This window comes from Conger conger, chromosome 16 (genome assembly GCF_963514075.1).
Source record: "Conger conger chromosome 16, fConCon1.1, whole genome shotgun sequence".
NCBI lineage: Eukaryota > Metazoa > Chordata > Actinopteri > Anguilliformes > Congridae > Conger > Conger conger.
The window spans coordinates 18671831-18690583 of record NC_083775.1 but is presented as its reverse complement, the minus strand read 5'-3'; the positions used below and the strand labels follow the sequence as shown (position 1 = coordinate 18690583).

The 18753-nt window shown below is 44.8% G+C and overlaps 3 protein-coding genes across 3 annotated transcripts; 1 reads left to right on the top strand and 2 right to left on the bottom strand.

The window, feature by feature from the left end:
• On the bottom strand, positions 1-4949 carry rsad1 (radical S-adenosyl methionine domain containing 1). The gene is made up of 9 exons (XM_061224444.1): positions 4386-4949; positions 3626-3759; positions 3274-3478; positions 2764-3129; positions 2478-2541; positions 2086-2233; positions 1886-1940; positions 1516-1619; positions 1-596 (listed from the first exon to the last, which is right to left on the bottom strand). The coding sequence occupies exons 1-9, from the start codon at positions 4548-4550 to the stop codon at positions 470-472; spliced, it is 1368 nt and encodes a 455-aa protein (XP_061080428.1). The 5' UTR covers positions 4551-4949; the 3' UTR covers positions 1-469.
• Positions 4950-5412: 463 nt separating this feature from the next.
• LOC133114793 (nuclear distribution protein nudE-like 1-B) lies at positions 5413-13894 on the bottom strand. The gene is made up of 9 exons (XM_061224445.1): positions 13764-13894; positions 10700-10796; positions 10266-10419; positions 9996-10144; positions 9593-9729; positions 9005-9178; positions 8660-8745; positions 7963-8099; positions 5413-7717 (listed from the first exon to the last, which is right to left on the bottom strand). The coding sequence occupies exons 2-9, from the start codon at positions 10783-10785 to the stop codon at positions 7627-7629; spliced, it is 1014 nt and encodes a 337-aa protein (XP_061080429.1). The 5' UTR covers positions 10786-10796; positions 13764-13894; the 3' UTR covers positions 5413-7626.
• A 1946-nt stretch (positions 13895-15840) lies between these two features.
• LOC133114795 (RING finger protein 222) lies at positions 15841-16922 on the top strand. Its single transcript, XM_061224446.1, has one exon. The coding sequence runs from the start codon at positions 16166-16168 to the stop codon at positions 16826-16828; it is 663 nt and encodes a 220-aa protein (XP_061080430.1). The 5' UTR covers positions 15841-16165; the 3' UTR covers positions 16829-16922.
• Positions 16923-18753: the final 1831 nt, after the last annotated feature.

The following is an 18753-nucleotide window of genomic DNA, read 5'->3' as shown; positions in this document are numbered from 1 at the left end:
ACATCCATAGTTTACTTCCCTTTTTATATGTATACAGTTGAAGTTATACTTATAAAATATATAAAACATGCCAAAAATAGTTCACAACCATCAATCCATCTGAACAATGGGTTTAGTAGTTTACCTTGCGCCCCAGGGTGTTGCGGGTTTTTCGGAACGAGGCGAACCCCGCCAACCCATATGGCACCTCTGGGCAGGTGTTCCCATGCCGGTACACATGGAGTCTGGCACGCATGGAGTCTGGTACGCATGGAGTCTGGCACGCATGGAGTCTGGCGCGCATGGCCCGGCCACAGACACAAGGGGGCCGAGGCATGAGTCTCACCGCGCATGGAGACACTGTAGGGGACTGCGATGACAGCCCTGGCTGGGGGTGCTGGGCAAACGCCACACGCTGGCCTGTTCATTTCCCACCCTCTGAGGTGGTCTTTAGGTGTGTTCCTCTACTTACACTCCCACCACCCAAACCTCACTCTAACCCTGTGGTATGCTCCCCTCGCAACCCTGCGGTGTGACCATGTGCCTGCAACCCCAGGAGCAGGGGGGGCAGCAGACTGTCCAGAACAGCCAGCCCCTCCCAGGAACAGCGCAGACCTCTGAAGAAACAGAGAGAAGAGAGAGTGTATGGAGCCTATAACACACTATAATACAGATAGACACACACAGGAACCCTATAACACACTATAATACAGAGAGACTCACACAGGAACCCTATAACACACTATAATACAGAGAGACTCACACAGGAACCCTATAACACACTATAATACAGAGAGACTCACACAGGAACCTTATAACACACTATAATACAGAGAGACTCACACAGGAACCTTATAACACACTATAATACAGAGAGACACACATAGGAAGCCTATAACACACTATAATACAGAGAGACTCACACAGGAACCCTATAACACATTATAATACAGAGAGACTCACACAGGAACCCTATAACACACTATAATACAGAGAGACTCACACAGGAACCCTATAACACACTATAATACAGAGAGACACACATAGGAAGCCTATAACACACTATAATACAGAGAGACTTGCACAGGAAGTCTATAACACACTATAATACAGAGAGACTCACACAGGAACCCTATAACACACTATAATACAGAGAGACTCGCACAGGAACTCTATAACACACAATAATACAGAGAGACTCGCACAGGAAGTCTATAACACACTATAATACAGAGAGACTCACACAGGAACCTTATAACACACTATAATACAGAGAGACTCACACAGGAAGTCTATAACACACTATAATACAGAGAGACTCACACAGGAACCCTATAACACACTATAATACAGAGAGACTCACACAGGAAGTCTATAACACACTATAATACAGAGAGACTCACACAGGAACCCTATAACACACTATAATACAGAGAGACTCACACAGTGAGCCTCTAACACACTGTCATACAGAGAGACTCACCATGGAGCATGTAACATGTAACATATGGAGACTGCTCCTCTCGGCTGGTTTACCTGTGGTCTAAGATGAGCAGTCCCTGCTCCTGCAACTCCTTTACCTCTGTACTCTCCCCCACCACCTGCTGGAGATCCAATCCAGGACTGAACAGGCCCCAGTGCTGTCAGACACACACAGGTAAAGGCCCATACAGATACATGGAGACACACACGTGCACACACAAATACAAACAGGCACGCATACAAGTGCATTGTGCAGGGCAAAATAGCGGTTCTTGGGAGCGTTACACAAACAACACAACACAAATTACTTTCTTTTAATTATCTTCTTTTTGGTGTGGCTACACTGTGACCAACAGGACACCACACAAGCTCCACCCAGGCATGTGGATGGAGACTAGCATTACACACAGAGGACCACCCCCACCTGGTGAGATATCCCCTCTGTCAGACGCAGGCCCATAACCAACACTTCTTCCAACCTGTGGGTACAGAGAGACAGAGTCATAACCAACATCTCAGCCAACCTGCAGATGCAGAAAGAAAGTCATAACCAACACCTCTTCTAACCTCTGGGTACAGAGAGAGCAAGTCACTCATCACTAACACAGAGCAAACGGCACTTACAGCTCCACATGTCCAAGCTCCACCCTTCTACGGGTTGCGTGGCCCCAGCGCTTCACCTCCGACATCCAAACGTCTGGCTCCAGGGTCTGAGTCCGAGCCTCCCTGAAAACCCCACCCTTCTCCCGGGGAACAAAGCGACCGTGCGCTCCTGAGAGGGAAAACAAACACACACACACATACATACATACACACATGAATACAGTGAGTACGTAGTGACTAGTGACAGTTGTAATCACTTGCTGAATGGGTCTCACTGAGTGGGATGGATCACAGTGGCAGTCTATAGCCTACTGGCGAGGGTGCTTGATAGGGACTGTAAATGGAAGGGATGGGGATGTGGTTCAGTAACAGAATGGACGTGCATAGCACCTCTTCCTTATTCAAAACCTCACCTGGTCCCACACCAAGGAATTCCCCTGCCCTCCAGTAAGCAAGGTTGTGTGAACTAACCGCTCCCTGCAAGTAAAATTCTTGTATTAAATTAAGATAATCATAACATGCCATTATTTTACTTACAGCATTACACAACAATGGTAATGTTATGTCCAGTAAGGAATTAAAGCACGAGCGCACTCACTTGTGCTTTCTCCTGTGTGAGTGCTTTTTCACACATTCTCTGACTCCTATGAAGGACTCCTAATATGGACACGAGCTAAATTACCCGTTTTGACGACTTACATTTCTGGCAAAGTTGGACACCTCATATTGCAGGAAACCTCTTTCTTGCAGAATCCTCCGCGCTGACTCGTACATTCGGGCCATGACCTCATCCCCCGGCAGGCTCAGCTGGCCTGCCTGCACTTGCTTGAACAGATGTGTGCCCCTCTCCAGAGTGAGCTGATACAGAGACACATGATCATCACAGACCAATAGCAGCTCCTCCAGCTCAGCCTCCCAGTGGTCCAGGCTTTGTCCTGGGCGCCCAAAGATGACATCAACAGACACGCGCCCCGGGCACAATCGCCGCGCCTCCTCCACTGTGCGCAAGGCATGTTGGGAATCGTGGTCCCTCCCCAGCACCCTCAGGTCCTCGTCATGCAGTGACTACAAAGGATGAAAAATAACCAATAAAAACCCAGCTCAAGAAAATAAAGTGTGATTTTGTTTTGCTACACGTGTGTGTGTGTGTGTGTGTGTGTGTGTTTTCGTGTGTAGAAGTGCATGTTATTGAAAATGCGCATGACTGACTTGCACTCCCACGGAGTATCGGTTGACCCCAGCATGACGGAAGTCGGCCAGCTTGGCCATGCCGAAAGGGGTGGGGTTGACCTCTAGCGTCACCTCAGCATCTGCCCGGAGACCAGCGTGCTTAGCAACGGTCTCCAAGACGGCAGCAATGGTTGAGGGCGGAGCCAGGCTGGGAGTTCCTCCCCCAAAAAACACAGAGGCAACACTGAGGACGAGAATGAAGAGACAGAGAGAAGTTCCAGGGAGAAAGGAGGAACAGGAGGACTGTGGGAAGGACACTGGGGAGCAGAGTCCCACAGACTGGAGTGAGGTAAGAATTTCATTTGTTGGCTACTTGTTCGGTGTCACTCACCTGGACACCTGGCTAAGTCTCAGCAGTGTCTCCGTCTCCCGCTGCAGACATGTCGCCATGTCAACATGATTGACAGATCGGGAGATGTACTTGTTGAAGTTGCAATAGGAGCAGCGTCTTAGACAATATGGCCACTGGGGGAGGCAGAGAAAAAATATATAGAGAGAGATAAAGATAATTTATATGCTGCATATTTGTAGACTCCTGTTTGTCCATTAATAATGTTATGACTGCAATTCAGCTTGTAGTTGGTTACATTACATTACTGCCATTTAGCAGACACTTTCGTATGGTTCAACACAAAAACCGTAGCAAAACGTTGGGTTTAATAAGATTGACATTGACAATCTAAACAGTACCACACACAGTAACTCCTATCCTATTTACTTCGTGATCTATCACTTTACTCAATTCTCTGTGATGAGACACCTTCTTGAGGGGAGAGAGTGAGCTGTTCATTTTTCTCCACAGAAACAATATTTCCTGGTGTTAAAGATGTAGCCTGCACTCAGTTTCACTGGCACTCAAATGAGGACTTGATAGATTTTCATCCTCTGAGCAGTGCTCCCCTTCAATTTCAAGTCCAAGTTAAAATGAAAACGTACGCTTTGTGATCAAGCACTACATTTCAGGACGAAATTAATTACACAGGCTAGACTTGCTTAAAAACATTTCGAAATAAAAAAATAATAATAATACAAATCATCAGACCTATTCTTTTCTATTATGTACAGAACTGCAGTAATCCTGTTGTGCTTACGTGTACGTAGAGTGTGGCCTCTTTGGAGTGTAGTTCAGATTTTTTTTGGATATCCTCTCCAGGTAGCCGACAGATTTCCCGATACATAACTGTAGACAAGCGGCATAATCGGGCTAAACCTGGCAGACATTTGCGTACTGCTCCTGGTGCTGCTGCTAGTCGCATCTCTGTCGTGTGTTACCATCTACTGGACAGTCGCGGACAGTTCACAAAAGGCTAAGTGTTTTCAAGAGTAAAATAAAATAGCGTAAACAATCTGAAATACAGCGGTAGTTATGTTTCTTTGTCAAAATTTAAGAATTTCGTAAAAGTTGGATAACATAATTCAGCACGAATATTATACATCTGGGCGCAAACTCGTAGTAGTCATTTGAATGCTTCTGACCTTCCATTTGAGCATTTTCTGCTTTTTATATAGCTACACTAGTACATAATTTCATTTGTAATGAAACGCCAATAGAATGATTTCCATCCCAGATGCTCAGTTTTGTCAGACAGTTTTAGCATTAAAGTATTTCTGGTTGCGTCCACAGCCAGATGAGCTAACCCATGTAAACTCTTTGCCACAACAGAACAGGACTGCACATTTTTACGCCATATAGGGCGCGGAAATATGACGTAGGGAAAAATAATTCTGCCTCGGAGAAATAAACGAAACATCTAAAAAAAACAATTCACATATTGATCAAAATATGAATGGAAGTATGTGTATTTTGGCTATTTGAGACACCAGTAAGGGACGACTTTATATCCGTACTGAGGTTGACAGCCAAATGTAAACACTTTAATTGTAAACACACTAAACTCCTCCTGGTGGCGCCAAAAGGCACTTGTTCCACTGCAAAATTAGTAAGGAGTCAAATCAAAGATGTTAAACTGGCCACTAAAAACAGATAAGAAAACAGAAACATTTTTACAGCTTCATGGTTTTCCACACGTTTCTGAAACTATTAATGTAATACCTTAATCCATATTGGCATCCATATTTTTATTTAAAAACACTGCTGGAACAGATCAAACACAACCCTGGGTTTCAATTTCTTTATTGACAGATTTCAACAGTACACAAACAGTTTCACATCAGGTTTTAAGAGCTTTAACATACATCATTTACAATGTACACCAATTAAAACACATGCCCTAAACAATCTGAGATAAATCAGTCTCCACACTGGCAGGTGAATTATATATAAAACCTTAGAAACCAAGAGTATTTACAAAGGGCGTTGCCAAGATACCTGAAGGGCAAATTTTGTTTATCATTACAGCTTTGACTGTACATTCGCCCCGGCATTGTGACTGAAATGTCATGACAATTACTGGTAAATCCAGTGAATTGTTTTAAATAATTTTTTTAAACCCTGTTCCCCCTGCCTGAATGTATCACTCAGGTTGAACATGGGTGTGGGTTTTGTGGACCTCCCCATGTAGATAAGCCAACCTGTGGAAGAATAACCTACTTTTAGATGGGGAGCACCGCAGAGTGGAAGAAAGCAAATAGGAAACAAAATGCGTTCAGTGAAAATCAAACCCGGAAAGCATTTATTTATATAAAATCAAACCTGGAATGCATTTCACAAAATCCAACTCTGAAAAAAAACCTAAAGTGGCACATGAGCACAACGTCAGTTCTCACAATGGCAATAATGCCAAAAGCACGAGAACCGTGAAACACATTCAGACCACAATCACAGCCTAAAAAAAACACCCACACTTTTGCTTTTCTTTAAACGTATAAAAACGGGTCAGGATGTTGGCTCGACCATGTTGGACAGTGGATCGTTACCCATGTGACTCGTATCGTAGAGGCTTGCTGTAAAAGACCACTCCTCTGCCTGGACACAAGTGGACAACATTACATACATTTAAAACAAAAAACCTTCAAAATATCTCACTGTCAGGGCAGTAACGGTCTAAACAGATTTACTGCTAATAAACAAATGAGAAAAGAAGGGCCATAATTGCTTGGTCAGTAAACATGGCTCTTCTTTTGGCATTTATTTATTATTTTTATTATTTATTATTATTATTTTTACCATCTTATTAAAACATCAGTAATTTATGATTAAGCAAATAATTGATCTAAAAACCTTGCTGCAGGGTGCAGCAGCAGTGCTACAGCGGAGATTTCAGCCTGTAAACTGACCAGCAGCAGTCCAGTTTCCTTCCCGATGCGCCATGCTGCCTGTGGCCAGGTAGCGCCACTCCCCCCCCCGTCCTTCCAGAAACTTCTCTGAGGAGCGTCTCACCCCACAGACTGGACTCCATCGTGTCAGTCGCGCGTTCCCTGCTCTTCTTTCCGCGCGCACGGCACGCACACACGCGGATGCGAGAGCGATCCTAGCTACTTACACAGCAATGAATTCAAATAAATATTTTTGTCAGTCGTTAAAATTATTTTCCAAAAAGGAAAATGTACTTGCGCAATTTATCCGAAGTGCAAACAAACCAACCAACCCACGCTTACATGCGCGCACATGCACACGCACACTTTACACACACTCACTGGGCACTTTATTAGGTAGACCTGTACACCAGCTTGTTAATGCAAATATTTAATTAGCCAATCATGTGGTAGCAACTAATGTGTCAAGAGGTTCAGCCGTTTTTCAGACCAAATGTCTGAATGGAGAAGAAATTAGATCTAAATGAGACTTTGAGCGTGGAATGATTGGTGCCAGAATATAACTCCTGATCTCTCACACACAACAGCCTCTAGAGTTTGCAGAGAATGGTGCAAAAAACAAAAAAACATCCAGTGAACAGCAGTTCTGCGGGCAAAAACACCTTAATGAGAGGTCAGTGGAGAATGGGCAGACTGGTCAAAGCCGACAGGAAGGTGACAGTAATGCAAATGACCACACATTACAACATTGGTATGCAGAAGAGCATCTCTGAACACACAACGCATCATAACTCTAAGTGGATAGGCTACAGAATAAATCTAATAAATACCTAATAAAGTGCTCAATGAATGTATACACAAAATAAATAAACAAAACAAACAAAAAAAAAAAAACAGCAAGAAATGATAGTAGGTTGAAGACCTAGGTAGGTTCTATAGGAAAACATGTGGGCGGAGCCCAATCCCCCTTCTCTCACAAAAGGGGGTGGAGCATCTGCACAGATGCAATCAGTGCAAGCAGAGGGAGGCCTGTGATTGGCCGGGCCCCTCCGGGCTCATACCAGGGTCCTCTCTGTGCCCTTGTCTTGCAGAGGCGGGTGAGGGGTGGGGGATGGGTCAGATGCTAAGAGGCAGTATGCTGGGTGGGGACACTGTGCGAGGGGAGGTGATGGCCGCCAGTGTGCCTGGACCCAGGCCATTCACAATCCTGCAGAGAGAGACAGAGATACCTTAAAGTGCCACATCCTACATCTCTTTTCAGGAAAGCAACAGAAGTTTCATGCAGTATATTTTTAAACATACATGCTTTGTTGCAGACTCAAGAGGTTATGCGGTGTACAGACGCAGTAGGTTATGCGGTGTACAGACTCAAGAGGTTATGCGGTGTACAGACGCAGTAGGTTACGCGGTGTACAGACGCAGTAGGTTATGCGGTGTAGGTTTTGCACTCACGGTTTGTCGGAGCAGGACTGAAGCGTGTGGGAGAACTTGCCGCTACCGATGCTGCCGTTGGTAATGCCCGTCAGAGCCCTCCTGGTGGCCTGGTCTTTGGCCATGCTTCTGCACGCGGCCAGTTTGGACTCCAGGGCCTGAAAACACACAAACACATCCCAACTGCAAACTCTCTACATCCACATTACAGCACATTACATTCACCCGACAGCCTTCTGTCCAAAGTGACATTCATTGCAGTTGTTGGGCTGGGAAACAAAAATCCAGCGGAGCAATCCAGTCCGGAAAACATTTCACACTAAATCCGACAATAAGGGTCGTTATTTCTGCAGAAAGAGCACGCTTGTTGACAGAGTCAACACCATCCAAAAAAGTATTATTCACAGCAATCCTTTATACCCTGTAAGTGTCCGTGCCAGTTTGAAGGAAAACTACCTCATTTTCGACACACAAGCAAAACATGTTGTGAGATATCTGTGGTTCGCACAGCAGCTACTCAGTCATCCAGGATAAAAGTAACGTCGATCAGGACTGAACACATCGTTATATAAATATACATATATAAAATGAAAAATAATGAGAATAATAATATGGACAATAACATGTTAACCCTTCACAGAGTGAAGGGACTGAGAACCTAAAGGCAGCGCTAAGTCAACCCTCAAACCCACACACACTGCAGGAAGCCTGCACTCACCCCTACTTTCCGCAGCAGGTCCCCCACAATGTTGAGAGCTGATATCCTGGCTGACGGTGTCAGGGGAGAGCTGCCATTGTTCAGAACTGACCAATGAGAAAACACACGTGGGGTCATGTGACTGACGGCTCAGAGAGACCAGAATTAATATCCAAAAAGCGAATCACCAATTACATATATCATGACCGCTATATCAAATCCTGTCTATAACTTTTCTTTTTACATAGCAATGTAACAAAACGCATTATATTCATGAAAGCATGTACTGGTTTTGACAAAAGGTTTTGGTGACATTTACAACAAGCTTTCCAAAATGAGAGAGAAGTGGGAGCTTGCGGGGCCTACCTTTCTGGCTGAGGAAGGCGTTATCCATGATCTTGCCCAGGGGTGTGGCCGGGAGGGACAGAGAGGCCTGCACGGCGCAGTCTGCCCTGTCGATGTCTAGCGTGGGCGAGCTCGGAGCCGACATCCTGCTGCCATCCACGCTCCTGTCCCGCACCGCCAGCTCCTGCCGCAGGTCTGCCCAACGAGAGAGAGAGAGAGAGGGTCAGCCGGCCGCTAAACGCACGCTCCAGCCAAGCCAATTTCAGCCCCCGGGAGATATCTGCGTCACCTATTCCCTCGTTCCAGGGTCATCGTGATGCATCGACCCCTTATTGGATACAGCACTATCACATAATTGTGTACTTTTTTCTGTATTAGCTTGCCATCTACTCACAGTGCTAGCTACATAGCGTGCAGTAATAACTTCCTTAGCCGACGGGCTAGTAACGGCAAGAGCGTGAATTTGAACACATACGCAAAAATCGTAGCGCTCACAATCATGCGATAGCGTTGTATCCAATACGGGGTTGATACATCACAATGACCCGGAAGCAGGAAATAAGTGACGCAGATATCTCAGGCCACGCACAGGGGAAGGGGGCTACGCACCTCTGGCCTCGTCTTTCAGCCTCTGCACAGACACCAGGAGCGACTCCTTCTCGTCCAGCTCGCTCTCCAGGAAGGCGTTCCTCTCTATGGCCTGGTTCAGCCGAGCCTCAAAGTCCTCCAGGGACACGATGGTCGCCCTGGGGGGCCACGGATACACAGTAAAAAAACAGAAAAGAGAAACATCTGCTTCTGTGTGTGTGCGTGTATGCGAGTGTGTGTGTGTGTGTGTATGAGTGTGTGTATGTGTGTGTGTATGAGTGTGTGTATGAGTGTGTGTGTGTGTGTGTGTGTGTGTGTGTGTGTGTGTGTGTGTGTGTGTATGGGAGTGTGTATGGGAGTGTGTATGCGTGTGTGTGTGTGTATGCGTGTGTGTGTGTGTGTGTGTAATCATGTGTCCCCTGACCTCTTGGCCCTCTCCAGGTCGTCGTTGGCCTGCTCCAGCTCCCTCACGTATCGGTACAGCTGCTCCTTGATGCCGCGAGTCTGGCCCAGGTCGTCCTCCAGCACGGAGATCTGCTTGTAGCTCTGCGCATACTGCTGCTCCAGCTTCTCCTGGGGAAGGGACACAACCGCGACCGCGACCGCAACCGTCAGCACCAACGCGGTCAAACTGTACTGATATCACACGTAGGTGTACTGTGGATGTAGGACAGGGAACCCCGCCCTCTCATACCCTGAGGGTGTCCACCTCGCTCTTCAGCCTGTGGTTCTCCGCCTGCAGGTCTCTGATCCGGCTCTCCGCCTGCCCCAGCTGTGCCTCCAGCTCGGCCTCCAGCTCCCTGCTGCCCTCCTGGAACTCCTGCAGCTCGTCCCGCGCCTCCTGGCAGCTGGGCGGGGGAAAGGGCCATCAGCCAAAGCAGTGCTGCTGGAAAGCTGCACTTTACTTAAGACTTGGGGTTTGTGTGTGCGCGTGTAGGTGTCATCTTACCAGCAATGTGCGTGACACTATAGGGAGATAATGTATTGGGATGTATTGGGAGCGATGCTTCCGGTATACTCCACCCTACTAGAGAGGCTAAATATAAGTAAGCTATGTAGTGTTGAATTCTGGATTCAAAGTATGTGTGGGGTGTGGGGTGTCAAAACTAGAGGAATTGTTTATTTTACCTTTTCTTGTACTCGAGAGAAAGAGTCTTCCAGTAATCGATTTCCTCGTCTTTTGAAGAGAATTTGGGGATCATCTCTGTTTCCATGGTAGATAAGTCTGCGGAGGGAGAGAGGGGAGAAACGCAGACCCCACTTCTATCAGTTACTTATCAACTCTGCTCCAGTTCATCTCTTCATAGAAGATGATGTGTTCGCTCTCCTTTCTCTGCCTATTCCTCAGGATCAGCTACAATCGGTCACACAGGCACACACACCACCACACATTTACACACAAACACACACACACACACACACACACAGGTTAGCCCATTTCCTTTGCCGCACAGGATTGAGGTTAGACAATACATAGAAACACGTATTTATCTCTCCCCCTCCCTCCCTCCCTCCCTCCCTCCCTTCCTCTCTGGAATACTTCTCTCTGTTTAAGCCTAAGGGTTGGATGCAGCTGTGGAATTCTTCCAAGAGGTCAGACAGGGCAGAGCGTCTTCTGTCTGTCTGTCTGTCTGTCTGTCTGTCTGGGGGAATGAGTCCTTAAACCAGCTTCTCATTGGCAGTACAATGCGCTGTACCAAACTGTAATCCCCACAATGAGGAAAAGAGACAGACAGACAAATGGATGGAGAGACATGAGGAGGGGAGGGTCAAACACATGGGATGAGCGGGAAAGAAGGAGAAAGAGAGAAAGAGAAAGGGAGGGGGAGAACTATGGGAATGCAGAGAGAAAAGGAGCGACTGAGAAAGAAGAGAGGAGGAGGCAACAACGAGTCACATACGTCGGGTACACGTTAAAACGAGAGTAAACACTCTCCCCGCGACGATGAGAAACAGTGCTCTTCCGCAGCACAGCTGTGCTTGTGCACGCGTGCCTGCAGAACACTGCACACTGCTGCAGCTCCACACACTGACAGGCCACAGCTGGAGCAGCTGCACACTGAAGCCAACAGCAGAGCCCTGGGCGCCTTCTTTATCAATGAGCTAGGACACACACGTGTCTCATCATCACACAAATGTACCCCCCAACTGCTCCTTTCTGAGAGAGTGTATAATCATTTGTTATATAGCTGACGCTTTTATCCAAAGCAACTTACAATTGATCAGACTAAGCTGGGGACAATCCCCTCTGGAGCAATGCGGGGTTAAGGGCCTTGCTCAAGGGCCCAACAGCAGTGCGGGGCATGAACCAATAACCTTCCGAGTACCAGTCATTTACCTCCTCCACTAGGCCACAGGCTGCATATGTCACTTTGTTCTCTAGACCCCACCAGAGTCGGCATCATAGAATGTAACTATCCCCTAAACCCTACCTGATATGCGATCACTTGGGGTTGGCAAACACTCGGCAAAAGAGCCGGTTAGCTCAAAGGACCAGCTGCACAAGATTGCCTTCAGAAGAACCAGCTGCTGGCATGAAGGACGCTAGCAACAGCAGCTGCGAGATGAACCTGCTGGTCCCCCAGTGTGTCCAGACGCCGAGAGGCTGTGCTTTTACACCACCACCATATCCACTATCAGAGCACGCCCATGCATCTATGTGTAAATATGTGGTTGTGCGTGTGTGTGTGACAGAAAGTAGCTGTTCCTTCAAATAGGCAGAGAAAGGAGATTGAACACATCTTAGCTTGTGCTAGTAGAAGTCTGGCTGCCTTGAGCATGGAGTAAGAAAGTTAGGCACTCTTTGAGCGTCCGTCTACGGGCAGAATGAGACACCGCAGGTCCTGCTCACAAGAAGCAGTCAAGAGCTCTGCGTGCTGGGAAACAGACGGCTCACTATCACCCAGTATTACCCACAACCCACCTGCAAATACTCCTAGAAGGGGGGATACATACGGCTGACTGCCATTTTGCTTATTTTCCAATTTGCTGAGATCTGGCCTAATGCCAGTGTTTCAGAAACATTCTTAGCCTCCTGAATTTACCACTGGGGAGGAGGGGAGGCAATTAAAGTGGTAAATTCATGAGGCTAAGTATGTTGAAACATTGGCAGTATTTAACCTCCCATATTAGAGTAGAGAAAAATCACATTCAACAAAAAACTACCATGCATACAAAACAACCACATGTACCGTACAGTTGCTAAAACACAAATAAAACCGTGCTTCCTTGGCCGCGGGAGAGCAATAAATTCACATTTAATTCAAATCAGTCCAGAGACTCCAAGGCAATCGTAGCCTTCAGTGTTCAGACAGGCGGGCGCACAATAACTACAGAAGCAATGCCATATCTGATCGATGTGGTTTATAAGACATTATATTCATGAACATCATTTAGAGCTTATCATCTCATGAACTATCTTGCTCCACTAGCGAACTGATAAACCTCTGAGCTAACGTTACAACAACCAAGACGGGCAAACTGAGGTCCGACACCCAAACCCTCCCCACGCCCAAACCGCACCCGCTTAATACATAGCCTACTGGCAGGCTATCTGGAAGGGTAGCAAGAGACATAAACTACCAACAAATGCGCCTACATTACAAAGACGCTGAACACTAACACATCCAATTTAGTTCCTAACGTTATCCTGTAGTCCGGGCATGCGACGTTAAGAATGAGAGTTGTGTAGATAATTTCGACAGAAGCTGTTACAGGTAACAACACATATTGTTGTAACTTACATGTACAAAACCATATCCACGTTAGCAACGTTAAACCATCTGATCAGCTAAATACCTTACAGTAACAAATGAGTTAGCAAACTTAGCTAGCTAGGTAAATCAGTACATTTCTGGTTATTCATAATATCAAGTTAGCTAATTTACTGTCGACAAACCCAACTGCTAATTTTGACCTAACGCATGGCACACATTTGGATCCACCATTACACGTATCGGAAACCTGTGAAATACCGAAGGATGAAACCTTATTGCAACAGTAGAGCGAGGCTAGGTCTCGGAATGACAGTCAAGAAAGAAGCAGAGCTCCTCTCATTGCCTGGCAACCAGGGTGTAGCCTACTTGACACCGTTAGTCACTCCAAATATCCCCAGAATATTTAGCTAACGGTTGGCTGAGCGCAGGAACACATGAACATGAGCTAAAATATAATTACATTATATGCTTATTACCTGCACATGTCAAGCCTGTATCTCCGTCCGTCTAGGTTTCAGCACATCACCATCTTCTCTCTGTGGCTCTCTCTCCCCTCCCTCTCTTTACTCGCGAAAAGCGCCAACGGGGAACTGCATTCTCAGCTTCCGGGACGGGAGAACGGAACGTGCGCGAGGGCATACGATGACATCACTCACGGAAACGTCAGCAACGCCCTGTGATTATATTTTCTGCAGTCTATGGATGAAACTATCACGGACTAGAATTTGCGTTCATATTATGGGAAGAGCTCCAGGAAAATACAGAGCTCCGCGATATTTTTTTCACAGAAAATGTGCATAACCAGCTCTCAGCATAATTGATACATATTTTCCATTTTAGAAATACGATAAAATATTTTTAATATCCATGAATTGCAATAGGTTCACGTGCTCTGGGTATGTGCACAGTTTTGGGGGTGGAAAGCCACCCCACAGGCCTGGCCATCTGGATGCCGGCTGCAGGGGCACTCCTGAATGTGGAGGAAAGTTACTGTCTACTATTCTCTGTAAGAATGAGACACTGCATGTAAACTATAAAACAGCTTTCATGTCAGATGACATACAGTGGCCACAGAAAGTATTCACTTTCTTGGCTGTATGCTTCAGGTCATTTTCATGCTGAAGCCCCAGTCTTACATCTCGTGCTCTCTGGAGCTGGTTTTCTTTAAGGACCTCTCTATATTTGGCTGCATTCATCCTTCCTTCAATTCTGACCAGTCTACCTGTCCCTGCCGCTGAGAAGCACCCCTATAGCATGATGCTGCGACCGCCATGCTTAACCTGGGGGATGGTATTAACAACGTGATGAGCAGGAGTTCTGCCCAAGCAGTTACATTTTTGTCTCATCAGACAACATAATCTGTTTTTCCTCATGCCCTCAGAGTCCTTTAAATGCTGTTCGGCAATCTATTCCTCAGCACAATTTTATCACAGAGAGTTCCTTGGACTTCATGGGGTTCAAGGGGTTCCTTTTGTCCTAACATTCAGTGTGAATTGTGGGACCTTATATACACAGATGTGTGCCTTTTTAACTATGTCCAAGCAATTCAAGGTGGACTCCAATCAAGTTGTAGACACATCGCAAGGATAATTAAAGCAAACATGACTTGGAGTGCCACAGCAAAGGGTCTGAATGTAAAATTAAATCTACACACAATAAAGTGTGCTAAAAGTGAAGGGTGATTTTTGTAATAATCAAAAAAGATATTTATATTGTTTTGAATGGGATTATGGTGACAAAATTAAAACTACAGTACATACCGTTTTTGCAGAGCACTGCAAAGAGGACAGATAGGGAAGGAATGTACAAAGCAAAGCAAGAGAAAGCTGCAATCCAGTCACTCTAAAAGTGATACATACAACATAACAATATCAGTTTCCTTGTACTTGTCTATACTTCCAGACACATGCTTACAGAATCACAATCCTTAAGACCTCATAAATAAATAAATAAATAAATAAATAAATAAATAAATAAATAAATAAATAAATAAAAAATAAATATATTTCTACATTCAATGTATTTCCCATCTCAGATGCTAAATGTGCTTGCTTTCATCGACATTTTTACATACTATGTCCACTAGATGGAGGCATTGCGTTAGCTAGTGAATTGTCGTAAAAAACAGCACTAGATTTGATCAAACTAATCTAGGCATTGTATATAATAATAATAATAATAATAATAATAATAATAATAATAATAATAATAATAATAATAATAATAACGTTATTTATATAGCGCTTTACCAGAACCCCCCCCCCCAAAAAAAAAAACAAGATAAGATACAATTACAATTTCAAATGAATATATATTAATTCGGTATATATCACATTTCGGTACCATCACCAGAAACGTGAGATTGCACTTGCTGATCGCCGCACACCGGCAGAAAATGTGACATTGCCCTCACAAGTCAATAGGCCTACTGCCGCCAGCGCTTTCGGCTTCTGGTAGTTCCTTTTCAGATATCGAAAATCCAGTTCGACAGCTTTCCCACGAAACACTAAAGACAGTTTGACATGTTCCTCCTTTTGAAAGTCAGGAGTGTGCAGGTAGTTAAACGGATAAGACTGACCCAAGGGCGCTGCCTCCTCCTGAACAAAGGCAGGTAGCTGACAGGTGTGTGTGCGCGAGCGTGCCCATGCATTGTTGTGTGTAAAGTTTCAACATTCAAGCCATCGCAAAACTTCTCAGGAGGAGAGGGCTTTGAGCCTTAAGGGTGTCTTGATAGCGGATCCGTTCATTTTTAATCTGCCTCGAAACCGAGTTCAAAAGTGGCAAGAAAGGTGCGGAGCGGACTTGTGTATTCGCAGAGATGGCTGGGAAAACAGACTGCGTATTTTTGTTTTAATAGCTAGGAACAACGCATGCTGACATGGAAACACAAGAAAGCACGGCGACTGAGGTCGAAACGCAGGATATGGAGTGTCCAGTGTGCTATGAATGTTTCGGAAACACGGAGAGGACGCTGAGCTGTGGGCATGTCTTTTGTCACGACTGCCTCGTAAAAACGTTGGTCAGCGTGAGCAGGGACGGACATATTACAAGAGAGAACATTATTTGTCCCATCTGCAGACATCTAACTTTCATCTCCAAACAGAATACCATCGTTGCTAACACTTGCAAGGATGTCGAGAGTGGGCAGAGTCTGGAGGTCCCTGTGTCTCTCCTTGCTGGGACCCCGTCACATCCTTCAGAAAACCAGGACTGGCCGTTCACGCGCACTTCGCCGCGGCCAGCATACACTGGACTCAGGCGGGCTCTTCAGTACTTCAGGTGGATTTCAACGAGATTGACCCAGCCACAGTTTAAGAGCCAGAACAATGTATCGCAGATTTTCATCATCAGTAGCCAAGGTCGGCCAATGGCGGACGAGGACGAAATTAGTGTGGTGACGACCACTGTTAATGAGCCCATCCAGCGACGACGGCAGAGAAGGAGAATTTGCACGACTGCACGGTGCCTTCTTATATTGCTTGTATTATTTACTGTACTAACGTTAATCATTGCTTCGCTGCCGTGGATTCTATTGGGTTAATAGAAAGGATGAGTATTTTCCTTTACTCCGCGCATCATTGTTATTATTACTACTTGTCACATTTACACTTGCCATTAAATCATAAACGACAATATGTACTACTGTGTGTTTATGTTTTTATCCTGTGTTTGAGAATGATAAAGTTTAGCTTCAATTTATGATCTATAAATACCATGTCCTATGGCTAGGTAGATTCTTAAAAAAAAAAAAATTTTTGTAAACTGAGTTGGACATAGCCCTCCACTGATGGGAAAAATATAATTTCACATGCTTTAACCGGATATAGATTGTTGAAGATTCCAATTACAGCATTTATTTGGGATATTAATCAGTCAACCTGATTAATTATGATTTGTATAACGCTTTCTTCAGTCTGTGTTCAGAATTGCTCGGCCTGTGAACATAGTGCAGAAATGTATCCTGTCTAGAGGGAGGAGTTTTTGTTTTTGTTCATCCATGGATAATTAAACTCTAAGACATAAACAAATGAGAATACAGGAGGAGGGTCCAGAGGAAGCGGGCATGATGAGAAAAACAACATTGAAGTGAAAACAAGGCTGGTATGTGTATGAGCTTGGCTGTCACTTAACTCCCTATCCACTGTTACTTAGCAACAAGCCCAAACAACTTTATGTTGAAGAGCTCAGCTGGGGATGAGACAGTATCACTGTTCATCTTCATGAGTAACACACACACACACATACACACACGCACACACGTGCACACACACATAGTTAAACACACTGACATAGTTGCTCACACAGTAATGCAGGTGAGTCTGTAACAATGACAGAGCCATCCTTGAATGTAAAATCAAATCAAAATGGAAAACTGTTTGAAGGGTTTGGAATTTCTCAGGAAATCCAGAAATGTATCCTGGAGATATGTATTCCAGGAACATTCTTCCTGCTGCTCACAATGTCGATCCAATCCAAAAGAAAATTGATTTGAAATTGACAATTTGATATGGAAAATCTGTTTATCTACAGCAGTGGTTTTCAAACTCAGTCCTGGGGCCCCCCTGTGTACGCTGGTTTTTGTTCCAACCATAATCGCAATCTCAGATTTTTAAAGATGTTCATTTTTCTAAATGAGGTACTTGTCATGTTTTGAGGGATTATGTACCCTCTTAAATCAGATCATGTTTAAAATGCAATGTTCCCTCTAAAGCTACATTTTCATGCATACAATGAAAAATAAAATGGCCATGTTCATATTCTGCTTATTGTGCTATATTACCTCATTATTTTCTTAGTACTTGAATACTTCCTACATTAGCTACGTATTGGTTAGTTTCTATGGCCAGGTGTCCACACTTTCACCAATTAGGAACCTGTTGATTCACCTCAGTCTTTAATTAGCTCAGTTTCTCTCTTTATGTAATTGTTTGCAATATAGCACAATGGGAATATTGGACTTTTATTCTTTATTACATGCATAGCTATTTCTGGTATGGTTTAAGAGGGTAAGTAATCCCTCTAAACACGGCAAATGCCTAATTTAGAAAAATAACAGCTAGTTAAAATTCTGGGATTGAGATTGAGATTGTGGTTGCGGCATACGCAGGGGGCCCCAGGACCGAGTTTGGGGACCACTGATCTACATTAACGCAAACCAATGAAAGTTCTCTGAAGCAGTATCAGGAGTCCAACTTAGAAATACCTTTGCATATGTATTTATTATTAGACAGCTCTATACAAAAATGAATATACATACATATGCATATGAAAATGAACCCTGAGGAAAGCACATGACATGTCTGTCAAATGCCTGTAAGCTGAAGATAATGACTTATTCAGCCACACACTTTAAGTAGGTTTGATTATCTGGATCACATGACCAGGGCAGGGAAACAGCCTCTCTGCTCTGATCCTATGTAGGGGTCCTTTCAATCACCCCTCAAACCTCACATCATCATGGAATGC